General features: G+C 36.2%; 1 protein-coding gene across 1 annotated transcript; it reads left to right on the top strand.

Annotated features, from left to right (window-relative positions):
- Positions 1 to 5,897: 5,897 nt before the first annotated feature.
- Positions 5,898 to 11,505, top strand: calm3a (calmodulin 3a (phosphorylase kinase, delta)). The gene is made up of 6 exons (XM_038298577.1): positions 5,898 to 6,116; positions 8,490 to 8,520; positions 8,970 to 9,113; positions 9,304 to 9,410; positions 10,716 to 10,851; positions 10,954 to 11,505. The coding sequence occupies exons 1-6, from the start codon at positions 6,114 to 6,116 to the stop codon at positions 10,980 to 10,982; spliced, it is 450 nt and encodes a 149-aa protein (XP_038154505.1). The 5' UTR covers positions 5,898 to 6,113; the 3' UTR covers positions 10,983 to 11,505.
- Positions 11,506 to 15,580: the final 4,075 nt, after the last annotated feature.

A 15,580-nucleotide genomic window follows, 5' to 3' on the forward strand; every position in this document is an offset into this window, starting at 1 on the left:
AGCTATGGTAAAGAAAAGTTCATCTTTTAGGCAAAGATAATGAGCTCTATGCTACTCATACTGATAAAGTTTGGAGCATAGTTGGCAACTAAGCACCTTATGATAAAACAGATGTGGCAAACAGTGTCTGTCATCGAGTAACAGCTAAGGAGAAAACTCCAGATAGTCTGATACAATGTTCCTGCTTATTTTGGGGAGTTGATGAAGAGAATTACATCAATTTTCCGATGCAATACCACAGGGTGTGGACAATGGGTCTCATGCAAGAAGCATTTGTATAAACAAATTTGTTCTTAAATAGTTTGTACAAGTGATTCATAAGAATTAATAACTGTTCTCCTTTTTCTAATCTTCTCTCAGGTATAGACACATTTAACAAGTGCTAGGGACTTGACATAGGACCCTTGTTCAAACAGTCAGCTGTTATTTAAATCTAGTTTTTCACTGAATTACCACATTTGTTTTACTTAGCAGCAATTGTCAATTTTTTTAGGAGACATCGTTATGTATGATGTAACTCTGCAATTATAAATTAAGTTTTTATTTGCCATTGAGGGGAGTGTTGGCATTGTTGCGTGGACTGTTGGCCTAGTGGGTTGGAGCAGTGAGAAGGTTGCAAGTACCCGGTTCGACCCCCACAGCCCCACAGCCGGCACTCTATGTCTCTGAGCAAGACCTTTAACCCCACACTGCTCCCCAGGTGCCACACGATGGCAGCCCACTGCTCCCCAAGGAGATGGGTTAAATGCAGAGGTAAATTTCTCCAGTGTGAGATCAATTAAGTTCAGTTATTATTATGACAGAACTATCGGTCACTACATCTGCAGCTGGCAAGTTGGTATCCAGAGGACACTGGTTTAATATGTTGTCACAAAAAAGAATCATCTAACAGTAAGTTATGCATTCAGTTCACTTCGGCTCTTTGGCTTTGTACTACACAAAATGTGGAATGTTTGGATTTGGGTTTGTCCAAATCGGTATGTCAGTATTTCCATTAACATTTTTATGTTGTGTTGTATGAGAGAGATGGGGAGTGAGATGAAGGGATAACAGCTGTGGTCTGGAGATGCAAATGCATGTGTGTGTATTAAAAGGTTTTGCAAAATGTTGCATCATATTGGTAAAAGAACACAGTATTTCTCACTAATATAATATATCTGTCAGGTTTAGTGGATGTTTGTAGAGGACCCAAATGCAGCAACGGAAGCAGAGCTGGTTTCTTGTAGGTTTAATAATGAATTTGGTTGCAAAAGAAGCATACATCCAGACCAAACAGGCAGGGATCTTAGAAACCAAAACAAGCAGACAAGTGCAAGAAACATACATAAAAGTGAAGAGAATCTAGCAAAGAGGAACTGCACAGGAGGTGTATATATAGGAGAGGCAAACAATGAATGAGCTAATCAGTTGATAGGGAGCAGGTGTGGACAGGATCAACTAAAAAGGAGCTAAGGGGGAAGAAAAGGGACAATAGGGGGCAACAAAGAATAACCAAGATAAACAGTAAATGAACTTAAATGAAGGTAAAGGACGTTTTATGTGTAGCCGTGGGTGAGAAGCATCTAGGAGTGTTCTACTATCCCACTGAATTTAAATCTATGACTAGAACCATCTTATTAGCAATTTTGAGAATAACTTCGATAAAAGTGACCAAATTTAGAGATTTTGAAAAGCTTTAATTTTGAAATTTCACATGAGGCCTTGATGATGTTGAGCCAGAAGTATCTAGGGGTGTCCTACTACAGTGGCTGCTGCACTCTGAGGAAGGCGAGGCCCAGTGGTGTCAACTGCCTAGTCAACTAAATGGTTTGACATTATCTCATTATTTCCACAGAACTATTAAGGTCTGGGATTAGGATAAGAGATTATTGGCTGCAATAGAACACTTCACAAAGAGAGATCATATTTCTCCTACCCTAGTCTTTCTTTATTGGCTTCCTGTTAAATAGAATTGAAAATTCTCCTTCTCACATAAAAAGCCTTAAATGGCCAAGCTCCATCTTATATCAGAGATCTGATTGTTCCTTATGCCCCTAACAGAGCACATCGCTCTCCATCTGCAGGTTTGCTAGTGGTTCCTAGAATTTCTAAAAATAGAGTAGGAGGCAGATCTTTTGGTTATCAGGCTCCTCTCCTGTGGAACCAACTACCAGTTTTAGTCCGTGAGGCAGACACCCTGTCTACTTTTAACGGTAGGCTTAAAACTTTCCTTTTTGATAAAGCTTATAGTTAGAGTGGCTCAGGTTGTCCTGAGCTATTTCTATAGTTATGCTGCTATAGGCTTAGACTTCTGGAAGACATAAGGACCCCCTGTTTCCTCTCTATTCTCCCACTCTGCATAATCTATTAGTTAAATCTCTAACATTTTGCTCTCTCTGCTTTTTCTCATATTAGCTTTGCCTTGTCTGTTCCTGTTTGGCTGTGTATCAATCCTGGAGACAAATATCAGCTGTGCGGCTGCCATCAGTACCTTTGTTTATAGATGTTGGAGATTGGCCTGTTTTTCCGGTGTAGTCCTGTTTCTCTGACTGTGACAGGCTGGGTGTGATCTCTTCATCCTCTGACATGGGAGCTCGTCTGCCTGGCTGTGTGTTTTCTGGACGGGGCCGCCTTTTACAGTTGCTTTTTGTATCTCTTCTGTCTCTTTAAACCCCAGTCGGCCTCGGCTCACTCTGAGCCTGGTTCTGCTGGAGGTTTCTTCCTGTTAAAAGTGAGCTTTTCCTCTCCACTGTCGCTACAAGCATGCTTGGTGTGAGGAATTGGTTTTCCTTGGATGGAAAACATTGAATCAATTTGACTGTATGATCTGGTGAACTGTAAAGTGCCTTGAGATCACATTTGTTGTGAATTAGCGCTCTATAAATAAACTGAATTTAATTGATTTGTTTTAGGGTGAAATTCTACTTCATTGATTTCTTTCCCCATTTATTTGTAAAATGTGCCACCGTTTTGCTCAGGGCCTAGACATGCATGCAGAAGCTATCATAATGGTTTGGAGCAGAAATGCAGCACAAACACAGTTAAAGAAGCTAATAGAAAAGATGCTCGATGTGAGGTCTTAAAATAAATCGGTGAACACTTTCAATGTCAGGGTTAAGTTATGCTATGCAGATATGGTAGCTGTCCAGTCTGTCCACTACATGGCTACTAACAACAAAGTTTTCAGAGGTTTTAAGGGGCAGAGAATCTTTATTTGTTAAATTAATTTGAATTAAATATAAAACTACATTACAGTTAAACTAAAGTTTATTTCAGATAAGCTATATTTATGTTTGTCAATAACATTTATGTATTTGAGATTTCTTTACAGTTTCAATTTCAGATTTTTTCCTCAGTTTTTATTACCTTTCAAGTTTTATTTGTTTATCGTTTGTTTAATAATTTATACATTTATTTATTTATTCATTAAATTTTTTATTTATTTCTTAGTTGTATATACAGTATTTTGCCCTTATCAGACAAGGCGGACTGTGGAGTTAAAGCCTCATATATTTCTCTTTTTATGTTGAAATGTTGAAGCTGTACCTAATTATGCAGCCTCTGAGTGTGTATAGTTGATTTCTATTCTAAGAGAAAAACTGATCTGAATTGGTGCAAGTAAAATTATGACCAACAATCTGGTTAGAAAGTAGATGGGTCAATGGTAACTGGCAGCTAAGGAAGAAATCTGGCTGTACAGAACTTTTAAAGAGATCAGCTTGACAGTAACCTTTAAAACAAAAATTTTAATATTTGATCACTTTAGTTCGACTGTATTCGATTAGTTCCAATTTTCCATTTTCAACTCAATTAATATTAATTTCTGAGCTCAAAAAGTCATTACATAATTTTGACAGTGTCCTCCGATTTTTATTTTATTTTTTAATGTACATCTGAAATATCAAAAGGACACAATTTCAAGTGTTAAAAAAAAACATATAGTAGCAGAGCATATGCTTTTCTAAAAACAGGCCACTGAAAGAAATAATTTAACAATTTTTTGGCCATTACTAAATCACTAATTTTAACGCAATGTTCATTTTAGCAGGGTAGGACATAAACCAATTGAGTTAATGTAACTAAATATAGTAGATGCCAAATCTACTACTACACTAGGGGCGCTGATTGTTCTTTTGTGTAGCTTCATCTAAGCTCTGTCGTTGATCAGTGGTACTGAAAACTTTCATTGGTGGAAACTTAAAATAGATGGAGAGGAGAAGTGCATAATGTATCATTAAAACAAATCTGCACAAATCATATGGTTAATTCAAATTACATGTACTTATAGTTTCTGATAACAATATCCTGTGTCTACACCTAACATTGACCTAGTGCAATAGCTATATATATATAAATATCTATATAAATACCCTGTACAATAACCCTGTATAGAAATCCTTCTAAAAAAAAAAAAAAAAAACTTTCATATGTGGACGCACTGTTTATACATGCACCCTTATCTTTGTTTTTCTTTTTTTTAACAGTGTCCTGTCTGGCAATGTGGCAATAAGAATAACTGTCTTGATGCCAAAAAAGAGCCCAACAGATTTTGCTTTCACAAGTGAAGCAGTACAGCTATCGCCATAGTGTTCCGCTTTATTTATGCCTATAAATAGCTTTATTATAAATCATGCAGGGTGTATTTAAAATTATATGGACACTGCAATGTAAGTAGAACAGGAAAGGAAATAAAGGAGAAAAGATTAAATAAAGAGGAGATAAAAGGGAGATGGACCCTTTTCTTCCTTTGGCACATTGTTCTTCTCTCTTTGATTATTTGAGCTGATGTAAGGCGTAAATTTATGATAGAGTCATTGTCCATTGGTTTTAACAACAGGTTAGAATTAACACTTTTCTTTAATCAGTTATGTGAAAATGATATATTAACTCTTCTTTACATTTTTTTTTTTTTTTTGGAAAAACCAGTTTCTTTCTTATCACAAAAAATGTAACTGTATACAATTCTATTTCATATATTTTTATTTGCTGCCTTGTACATTGCAATATAAATATTGTTTCCAGATTATATTAAGGTACACAAACAAACAGATGAGAATATAAAGAGAAAAAATAAGTACTACCAGCACGTACTCAGCACTGAGGTCATGTCCTCAGTCCGTAAAAATTCAAAAATTTCCACTGGACTTGGTTTCCAAGATTTGAAGACGTTTCGCCACCTCTCCAGGAAGCTTTCTCAATTCAAATGTCATGTCCTCAGTATTTTTCCATTTTTTTAAATCATTATTATTTTTTATTCAGAGCAATGTCAAACTATATGATGAAAATTATTCTGACTTTGATTGGTGTAAAGATCAGCATGCATTCAAATTTATATATATAAAAAAAAAAAGTCCACAATGATATATTATTTATTGCAAGTCATTTGATTCATTTAGTGTGCCATGCACATGCATGGTGATGATGGTGACAATAATAAAAGTAATAATAATAATAATAATAATAACACTATTATACTCTAAATTTGTTTTTTGGAATTGTTATAATAAACATTTTCATATTCACCTCCTTGATGGGCTTGTGATTTAACTCTCTTTATGCACGTTTCCAAATATATTTTAAAAAGTCAACATATTATGATGCTTTTTGTCAAGTAAGATTTATCGCAATATTTGACCTCGGTATTTCAAAAATCCTGTTTACGGCCCTGAGTACTACAATAAACAGTTTTTTCATGGAAGTAATCAAACAGCACACCTCTACATCGTTTAATCGGCATTTTTGTATCTTTGCGGAGATTGATTCGCCTAGATTTGCATTTAGCGTAGTGCTGATGTAAAAATAAACTCAGCTGTAAGTAAGAATATATTTAACAAGCTGTTTAGTTCTACTGATGTGGAACACACGCGGAAACGCTGCGGAGGGATACAGCGTTTATCCTCTTCTTCTTCTTTTTTTTTTTTAAAAAGCGCGGAGGGATAACACCGGCGTGGCTGGACTGAGGTTTCCGGGGCAACATTAGAGTAAAGACTTTACGTATTTCCTGAACCATACATATATTTATCCATCTTTTTTGGATTAACTGTTAAGCTTACGACTCCTGTCGCAATTTAAAGAGATAATCATAAATAATAAATTTGACACAGTCGCAGAGGTTGGACATTTTCAACGGAACAATGGTGAGTATGGAGCTACGGCTTAGCATTTGTTAGCAAGGCGTCGCTAGTGTCGCGCTGCTGTGGGTATCACCATCAATCTTAACTTCACTCCTATCTTAATGGTTGTGTTTCTTGAAAGGTTATCAAACCCCAAATAAAATAATTTAATAATAACCGTAGAGAAGATTATCTTACTTGTGATTTATATCAGGAGCTTGCATTAAAGGGTGCTACCTAACTAGCATTTTTTTTTATCTAGCGCGGATTGAATCATTTATTTAAAAAAAAATCAAAGCTAAACCGAGCAGTTAGGTTATTTGGAGCGCGTGCATGCTGAAAGGTTTGCAGCATGTTATTTTCTTTTACTCGTCAGTGGGCGTGGCTGCAGCTGCATTGACTGGCCGTGTTATAATAGTTTGAATCCACAGCCCCACAGTGTTAATTCTGCAATAAAACCGCTGCTGCTCGGGTCGGATGGCATGTCGAAAACCATCTTGTCATTCCACGTTAGCCTTTACCGCAGCAGACACATCAGCAGGGTGGTTAGAATCTAGTTGGACATGCGCAACAAGCAGAACGGCTTCCATTAGACTGCGATTGCATAACAGTACAGCTTGCAGGTGGCAGTTGGCTGCACACGTTTAGATACAGATAGAAAGTGTTTTGTGGGTAGTGGATGGCGGATTGATCTAGGCTTCACCGCCATTCTCATCCACTACGTATTGCGCCATAACGTTCAGCCGCATTCTGCTTCTCCTGCTGAATGATCATCTTTGCCACCCCCCCTCCTCTCTTGTCTTCCCTTCCTCCCCCCTGCATTGAACCAAAAACATGTTTGGTGCAGCAGCCGCAGTGCATCCACCAAATCGGGAACTAACTCGTTCGATTAGCTGCCTGTTTCCTGTCCTGTTCTGTGTTTCATTGATCTCTTAATTAAATGAGCCACGTTGCTGTTGGTGTCAATAGACACCCATGCATCATGTCTGTTTTGTGGGCTATCATTCTCTCTGACATGCTGCTCTATCATTTCTTTCCTAAAATGGAAAAAATAAAATGGTTTGCATTCTCACCCTAAGAATATATAATATTTATATAATCCCTTGCTTACTTATAATTTCAAATACATTTTAACTGCAACAGCTCTGTTGCCTGCTGTCCTGTTGCACTGAGTTTCTCCATCATATGATATTTCTTTTTGCTCTGGACAGCATGTGGATTTTCTGCAGCCCCATCCCATCCAACAGGGTGACTCACTGATTTTGATTGAAAGAACACATGGCATTACCAGCACCTCAGGCTCCAACCATGTTAGCTTTGGATTTATTTATTTTTGTAAGGGAAATAATTTTTAAATCTCATTATTTAAATTTTACCAAAGCATCAAGAAATCTCAAATCATTATCTACCTAAAGATGGCCTGCAATGTTGAGCTTTCTTCCAACATGCATCAAAGTAATGTGAGTGGTGCAGAGTGTAATAATACGGCTCATTCAGCTGTTATCCCACCATTTCCTTCAGCATGCAAACATTGTCTAAGCAGTAGATAAAGACAATATATAATGGGAGTTGTTGATTTTATGAAAACAACTAATAAATGTGCTCAGAAAAGAATGGTACTGCTGTGATATTCGGTGTGCTACATAGGCGACCCTGTTCGTGTCTCACTAATTATAGAAGGCATGTGTATTTTGGGCTGCGAAGAATTTATACCCGTCACACTTTCTAAGCCTGAAGTGGACTCAGCAGCGGGCTTAAATAGGACTCTTAAAAGTTTACCATCAGGGGAGGACGATCTCTTAGATGGTGTTAAGTGTTAGTTCTCATAAGGGAAAAATAAGTTGAGCACATGGGGATATTATTCTCACATAGTTGGTAAATGTTTGCCCCACAGATGTAGAGCAAATTTTATTATCAGTCCAGTTTTAGTTGTAAGCTTTCACTGTAGAAAATGAGTCTTAGATTAAAAGCAATGGTCCAGCTGCTGCGTGGTGTTGGTGTGTTTTAAGGAGGTGGAGCCTTTGCAAAATTGTTCTTGGATTTATGGCTTTTCGAATTTTATTTAAGTCCTGTGATGAATTTGTATGCAGAGCCTATTTGGCATGTTGTGATGTTGTTTTAACTGAATATAGGAAGAAAAGCTGTCTGTCAGGCGACTCTTTCCATAACAGTTGAATTTTTCTATGTTCCACTTTTATTACCGTTTTGTTAAAATATTTTTTTTCTATCTGGGGAAAGACTTATCAAATTCATATCATATATGAATTATTACTTAACATGTCTTCCTTTCAACTCATATTTTCCTAAATAGATTCTACTCCATAATGTAATTTAAAAAGAGCCTCTTTTAAGGAGGTCTGTCTGTGCTTCTGTAATGTTTTATACTTTTGTTTACAGGCTGATCAGCTGACAGAGGAACAGATTGCTGGTGAGTTTGTGCCTTAATTCATATTATAATTTGATCAATAAAACAATGTCAAAGATTAGAGGAAGCAAAACATTGATTGAAAAGAAGGTTCCATTCTGCCTTTACAAGTACAGGTCTATTCTTTTAAATATACTTACCAGAGAACTAGTCAGTTCGTTTTTTAAGGATTTTATCTCTGAATGTGAAGCTTTTTGGTTTTGGAAGACAGAACATTTAATAAGAATGGAAAATCATAAGAGTTTATTTATCTTTCATATTGGAAGCATTTTATATCACTTTATATTCTGAGTTTACGACCAAAGATCTACTCAGTTTCTACTCTACGGGTTAGTGTCATAAAGTCTCCAAACTGTTTTGTTTCTCCTCTGTGTTGAAAGCTTTTATTGATACCTTGTTAATGCTTGTTTTGTCTGATGCAAACTGTGAGCATTGTTTCTGTTCATGTACAGAGTTTAAGGAGGCGTTCTCACTCTTTGACAAGGATGGGGATGGAACAATTACAACCAAGGAGCTTGGCACGGTGATGCGCTCTCTGGGACAGAACCCTACTGAAGCTGAACTGCAGGACATGATAAATGAGGTTGATGCTGACGGTAAAGAAAACAAATGTTCATTAACCATCTTATTCCCATAAAAAAGGACACCTGCAGTACTTAAATTAGAAAGTATTATTACAGATTTGTGTCATCCACACCCCATAGAGGGAATTCAGCTACTTTTTATTTAACTTTCCCAAGTACCAAATGAATGCAACTAACTTGCTTTTTTTGTTTATCTTTGTAGGTAATGGGACAATTGACTTTCCAGAGTTTCTTACTATGATGGCGAGGAAAATGAAAGATACAGATAGTGAGGAGGAGATCAGAGAAGCTTTCAGGGTTTTTGACAAGGTACTGTAGAAGAGTCCCTACCTATGGGATTTTAAAACCTTTGAGATGGCTGAAAAAAAGCAACGTTTTCCATGCTAAATTAAAAATTGAAAAATTGTCTAAATGTTAGGAGATAAATTGTTCAATTTGAGTTAAAAAAATATGCAATGAAAGGTTTCTATTCCAGGGTTTTATTAAATGCAAAAAAAAATGAAATTATCATATTTATACTTAAGCATGTACTTAATATCAAAATATGTTCTTTGAACTAGTGCACAGGGACAAATTACCCGGTCATTTTCACATGTATCAGGGTTCACCACATGTGATTACGACTGCTGTTTTGAATAATGTACTTCCAGTGCTGATTAAGAAATGTGTAACTTAGTTCATGTTCAGTCCAAAGTAAGTTTTATAAACTGTTCCTCTGGGGAAAAAAAAGAAAATACAAAATAAGTTATTTGGCGACAAGATTGCAGGTTTTAGAAAACAATTCGGACAGACGCTGGAACAATCTTCCAGTAAAACCTTGAAACTATATTGTAGATAAGCTGTACAGCATTCATCTTTATGTATTTTTCGGTGTTCCTCTTCTTATTCCTATTGAGACAGAAGTCTTGTTTACACAAGATGCAACAATACTAAATGAATATGCAGTAAAAACAATAATTAAGGAGATTTTATATCCGGATTTATCAGACACTATCAAACACCACCCCGTGTTGCCTTCTCTGTCGATCTTTAAACAAGTACAATCCTTCATTTGGATCGAGCTGCGCTGCTGGTTCCTGTTGTGGTTTTTCGCGAGTGGGGGCGGCGTAGTGAAATGCCAGATTGAGTACATACTGAATCAATTTAAATATCAGAGTGTGAACTGAGTTCACAGAAAACAAATGTCACTAATTTAGAAGCCTGACATCCAAAATTAAAAGCACTGCTTCTGAACGTTGTTCATTGTTCATTTTGGGTTTTTTTCTCTCATATTCTATTTAGTTTACTTTTAGTGGTTGATCATTTAATGATCGGTTTTCTGTAGTCAAACTTTGCATGCCTGGATTATTGGTCATAAAGATTGGCATATTTCCCATTAAAATTGGTATCGGTTTTTGCAAGTACAGGCTAATATGTTTTTACACAGTGGAGCCAAACTGGAGCATAAACCTAATTTTGGAGATGGATTATTGAGGAGTATATAGGATTCTGTGGGTGGACTCTTATTAGGTCTGTTTTTATCCTTAAAAAGGAGCTTGTGTCCTGGTTCTGCCAGGTCAAGGTACATTTTAGATCATATTGTCCAAACTTAAGATTTTATTCTCCTCTTTGCAGGACGGTAATGGTTACATCAGTGCAGCAGAGCTACGGCATGTAATGACCAACCTAGGTGAGAAGCTCACCGACGAGGAAGTGGATGAGATGATCCGCGAGGCTGATATTGATGGCGATGGCCAAGTTAACTATGAGGGTGAGTCTAAACACTCTTTAAACTTGGCGATTAATTGCTTGGTAATTTCAATGGATTATTTCCTAAATTTGTTGTATCTATTATTGTTTTACGCCCTTCCAGAGTTCGTCCAGATGATGACTGCCAAGTGAAGAGAGCGCTGAAACTTCTCAATGTTGCTCGTCCCACTAAGATTACCGTTGTTTAAGAACTAAAAAGCAGGAACAGTTATCAAATGTCGAACATTTACCCTCTTCAAAAGTGAACAAAAAAATATCACTCACCAATAGGATTTTTTCAATGTGTGCTTCAAAACATCCAAAAATACTTCTAAGGTGTCTGTTTAAAAAAAACGAAACAAAAAAACACCAACAGAATAATCCCTAAAGAAGTTAAAGGACCAAGCTTTAAGAGGGCCAAAGTCCTCCAATTTCAGACCAAGAATTTGCTGACTCACCCAGCTGCTGATTAATTTAGAGGAGAGAGCAACACCAGACAGGTAGATGGATAGAAATTAAATCTATACTCTGTACAGAGAAGGTGGCTTTTTAAATCTTTACAGATAGTCTATAACAAAGAAAACTGTCATGCACATGTGTTAGGTCTCTTTGGAAAAAAAAAGAATAATTCGAGTACTCTTTATGCATGCGCCCTTTTCGTGGCCGTCTCTTGTGACAACAAGGAGGCTCTGAACCCATCAGAGGTAGTGCTCAGCTCGTGTACACACAGGAGGTATATACATTAACATATAGCTATATATCTGTACAATTTGTGTCACTATTGATTATTGCAAGAGCAGTTAGTTGAGATGTAGGGTGTTTATTGTGCTCGGCTGGAGGTGAGGGACTTGGCAGAGTTCAGCAACAGAACAAGAACTTGAAGCGTAAAGAAGTCTTTTTCCTCGTGGGTTATAATGTGGTGTTTTGAGCTTGTAGGCTTTATGCAGCCTGCAGCACAGATATGGGACAGCTGCACTTTGTGCTGTTTTGAAACGATTACCGTGGGAGGAAAAACCGTTATAACTGCAGTTAATGCATTTGTTCTTCAAACCAATATGAAAAAATATCGATGTGATGCTTTTTAAATGTGTTCTCATATTAATGTATCAACAACAAACTTTGGTTACAAAATATATCTATATATTCGTGTATCGTAAAGTTTGCATTGCCTATTGTTCTAGTAAGAGATCTGTGACATGTTTCCTCTTCAGTTTTGAAATGTGCCATTATACTCTTTAAATACAGCTCACCCTTGCAAAGCTCATAGCTCATCAGAATATTATAAACTTATAACCATATAAACCTTCATACAGTTGCACTTTGGTATCAACCATGTGGATGTTTAAAAAGTTCTAAAAGAAGCAAAACAAACCAAATGTCACTGTTGCTGCTGCTAAAAAAGTGCATATGTTTCACTCATGTATTGTATTTGTGTCAGCTCTTCAATTTGTTGTCCAGTGAGCCAACTCAAGTCTGCTTGTTGTTTTTCTGCACCAAATTCATATATTGTATATCTACAAATACTATTTATGGTGGGGCTGTTGTGTTTATGGGACCCTGTAGATGGGATATGAAAATGTTTTGTAGCAAAGATGTAGATGTGCTTTTGGTTTAAGTGTAAGGTTTTTAAATTGTTGGCTTCTGAAAGATTTGGGGGTAAACATTATGCCAGAATAACTTATGATTTCTGCAAACATTAAGTTTGAAATGCAGCTTTGAGGTGTTTTTTTTTTTTTTTTCTTTTTTTTTTTTTTTTTTTGATGTTTGGGAAAAAAAAGTTTAATGGAATAAAAACTGAAGGTATCTCACAAATGTAAAAATGTGATATATTTTCCATAAACCAATAAATTAAGCTTTACTTCACCTACACTTGCTTGGCAACCTTTATTTTAAATGCTACAGTGGCCTCTGTCTTAATGCACAAGATGGGAAGTTGAGCCAACAGCCTTAAAATAAATGCAGCTTTTAATAATAGAAGCTTATTAAAGAACAAAATCCTGTTTTTAGAAATTATCAAACATTTGTTTTAAAAATATACTGATATTTGTTGATTCTCTGATTTTTAAGAACAGGCTTTTGGGCATTTTAACTATTTGGTTGATCAGTGTCAAACCCTTATTTCTTATTCTTGACTTTGTTTACTCAGTCCCTTAACTACTTTTTAAAATGGTAAAAGAAAATGTTCTTGAGCCAGGAGTAGCTGTTTGTCATTTCACGCCTTTACTGTTAAGTTTTGTGTACATTTTGAACAAAAAATAGAGCAGTCTGTCATCGGATGTTTAACACTTCTCTTGTCAGTTTTCACCCAGTTAGAGAATCAGGCTTAAAGAAATAAAAAAATAGAAACAGCAGATCATAGCTGAGATTTATTTTGGTTAAGATCAAGACACACTCTTATTTTTCACAAGAGCAAATAAGTTAAAATGAGATCAATAATATATTGAAATGTGTTTTAGAAGATAATACACAACTAAAATAGGTATTCTGCATTTGTATGTTTGTCATAAATGCTGTTTTAAAATGATAGTTGAATAGCAGAAAAAGGACCCATAAAAAGCAGAAAATATCTACAAAAATACCTGCTTGATTAAATGGGTACCTGCTTACAGTTAGCATGATAAGAAACGTAACATAATTTGGACTTTGACAGGTCTAAATAAGAACAAAAGCATATTTTTCCAACGAGAAGAAATCTCTTAATGATCAAATGAATCAGAATTAGGATGTTACTGAAACAAAAACATAAAGCACAGATTCCACAGCAGGATGCTGCATGAAGAAGTGGGCCTGTTGGCCTAAAATACCTCTCTGGCTGAGCTATAACAGAGCTCTAATCCAGCCAGCCTCAGACTGGGTCATGGCAGGGCCGGTCACTGTAGCCCTTCACTACAGAAACTCTCAGGCACGTTATTATTAGCGGCTCAAGAGATATCTATAGGAGCCTGTAGTAATCCAGGTCAGCAGAGGTCATAACCTCTTGCACACAGTCGTTAAGCATCTCACTGACTGGCCTAGTGGTGAGCCAATGGGAAGTGGTTTTATCTGGAGCAGATGTATTTGATTGGATGTGAATCTACATACTAAATTTATGCTTAAGTGGATAAGTTGAATGAGTTTAGAAATTGGATCTAATCTTGCAGGACAACAGAATTACCAGCAGGTGTGATCATCCAGCTCTGGTTGTATAATAGAAGACTGGAGCAAAAATTGTGCCAACAGCAACAACTTAATTGAGATAAAAGCAAGGCTTTAAATGTCTTTGACTGATGTGAGAATAGAAATGTGTACCTGATTTTAAAGTTGTACTGCTTTAAAGTTCGATCACATCACTGTCTTTTAATTGCTTAAGATTTATTCTTTTTAGAGAAATGTAGAGAGAATTTTAGAGAGTTTACAAAGTGATTTGATTACATTTTTCTGGTTTCTCCAGTCCGACAGGTTTTAAAGTGGGCAGTTAAAAGCTTTCTAGAAAGCCTTTGGGTTTTATGAGACTTTTTTTTAAGTGAAGCTTTTGCTTTAATGACAAACTTTGGGCAACCACAGAAATCTTTTATGGTTTCCTGTTGTTGCAGCCCGCTGGGTTTTCCCTAAAGGGAAATTATCTTTGACTTTAAAAGAAACTGCCCTAAATCAACATTGGTTAAGCCGCTAATACCACATGCAATCAATAAAAAAAAAAAAGATTTCTTTAGAAATAAATGTCTTAGCATTATACCTTCACAGAACATCCTGTTTAAGTTTTTTCAAGATGTGCAATAAGAGTTTTTCACACACCTGAACCACAGACTAACCAGTACATATTTTCTATAAACCCATGCTACTTTTACAAGAGCTAGAAACCCCCCAATCCGAAAAAAAAAGCCAGTAGAGGGAAACCTGGAAACCTGTTAACAGAGTCATAAATTATGAGGCTATTTTCAGTGTTTCTGTTGTTTATATCTGGCCTAGAATAGAGTAAGTTTAATTAAAATAGAAAATTAATTTATTGACCCATAGTGGGAAAATGTATTTTTTTTTTAAGCAGCAAATAAAGAGAAGAATAAAAACTAGTTTTGTTAAGGCTTACTTAGATTAGATAAAATATTCAAATTAATAAATTATTTGAAAGTGTGTAAAACCTTTATGTTTAATTCTGCTTAATTAAACACAGTAATGAACCATTTACAAAATCAATAGAAGAAAAAATCAAATTAACTTCAGCAATTTAAACAGATTATTTTGCTTGCTTGATCCATTGACCATTGCTGTTAGGCATAATCTGCAATAAAATGCTCTGTTGTGGGCCTATGAACCTGGTTGAACTTTCTCTTTAAACTGCCTGGAGACGACATGTGCTGTGAATTGGTTCTATTTAAATAAACTGAATCAAATTGAACTGTGGTACAACTGTCAGTCAGCGAAGTTCTCCAGATCTGTAACAGATCGCATTTACCATAGAGAGTGCTGCTGTAGTTATAGTTAGAGTGGCTCGGGTTATCCTGAGCTACCTCTATAGTTATGCTGCTATAGCCTTAGAGTGCTTGAGGACTGACACAATTTTTCATCATTTTGCTTCATTCTATCTCTTCTCCAGGTCTGCACTATTTGTCAGTTCAATCTCTATAGTTATGCTCTCTCTGCTTTTTCTCATCATAGTAGCTCCTGTTCAGCTTTGACGCCATACTGGAAAGAAGAATAAGCTGTGCTGATGCCATCAACAGTGTAGTCCTGTTTCTCTGACTGTGACTAACTATATGTGCTCTCTTTCATCC

Source organism: Cyprinodon tularosa, unplaced genomic scaffold (assembly GCF_016077235.1).
Source record: "Cyprinodon tularosa strain WSP-4 unplaced genomic scaffold, ASM1607723v1 ctg41, whole genome shotgun sequence".
NCBI lineage: Eukaryota > Metazoa > Chordata > Actinopteri > Cyprinodontiformes > Cyprinodontidae > Cyprinodon > Cyprinodon tularosa.

Excerpts from the sequence above, each read along its gene's own strand:
- calm3a (XM_038298577.1), top strand. Across the intron at positions 9,114-9,303 it reads AAATGAGGTTGATGCTGACG|GTAATGGGACAATTGACTTT; the intron begins GTAAAGAAAACA and ends TTATCTTTGTAG. Across the intron at positions 10,852-10,953 it reads TGGCCAAGTTAACTATGAGG|AGTTCGTCCAGATGATGACT; the intron begins GTGAGTCTAAAC and ends ACGCCCTTCCAG.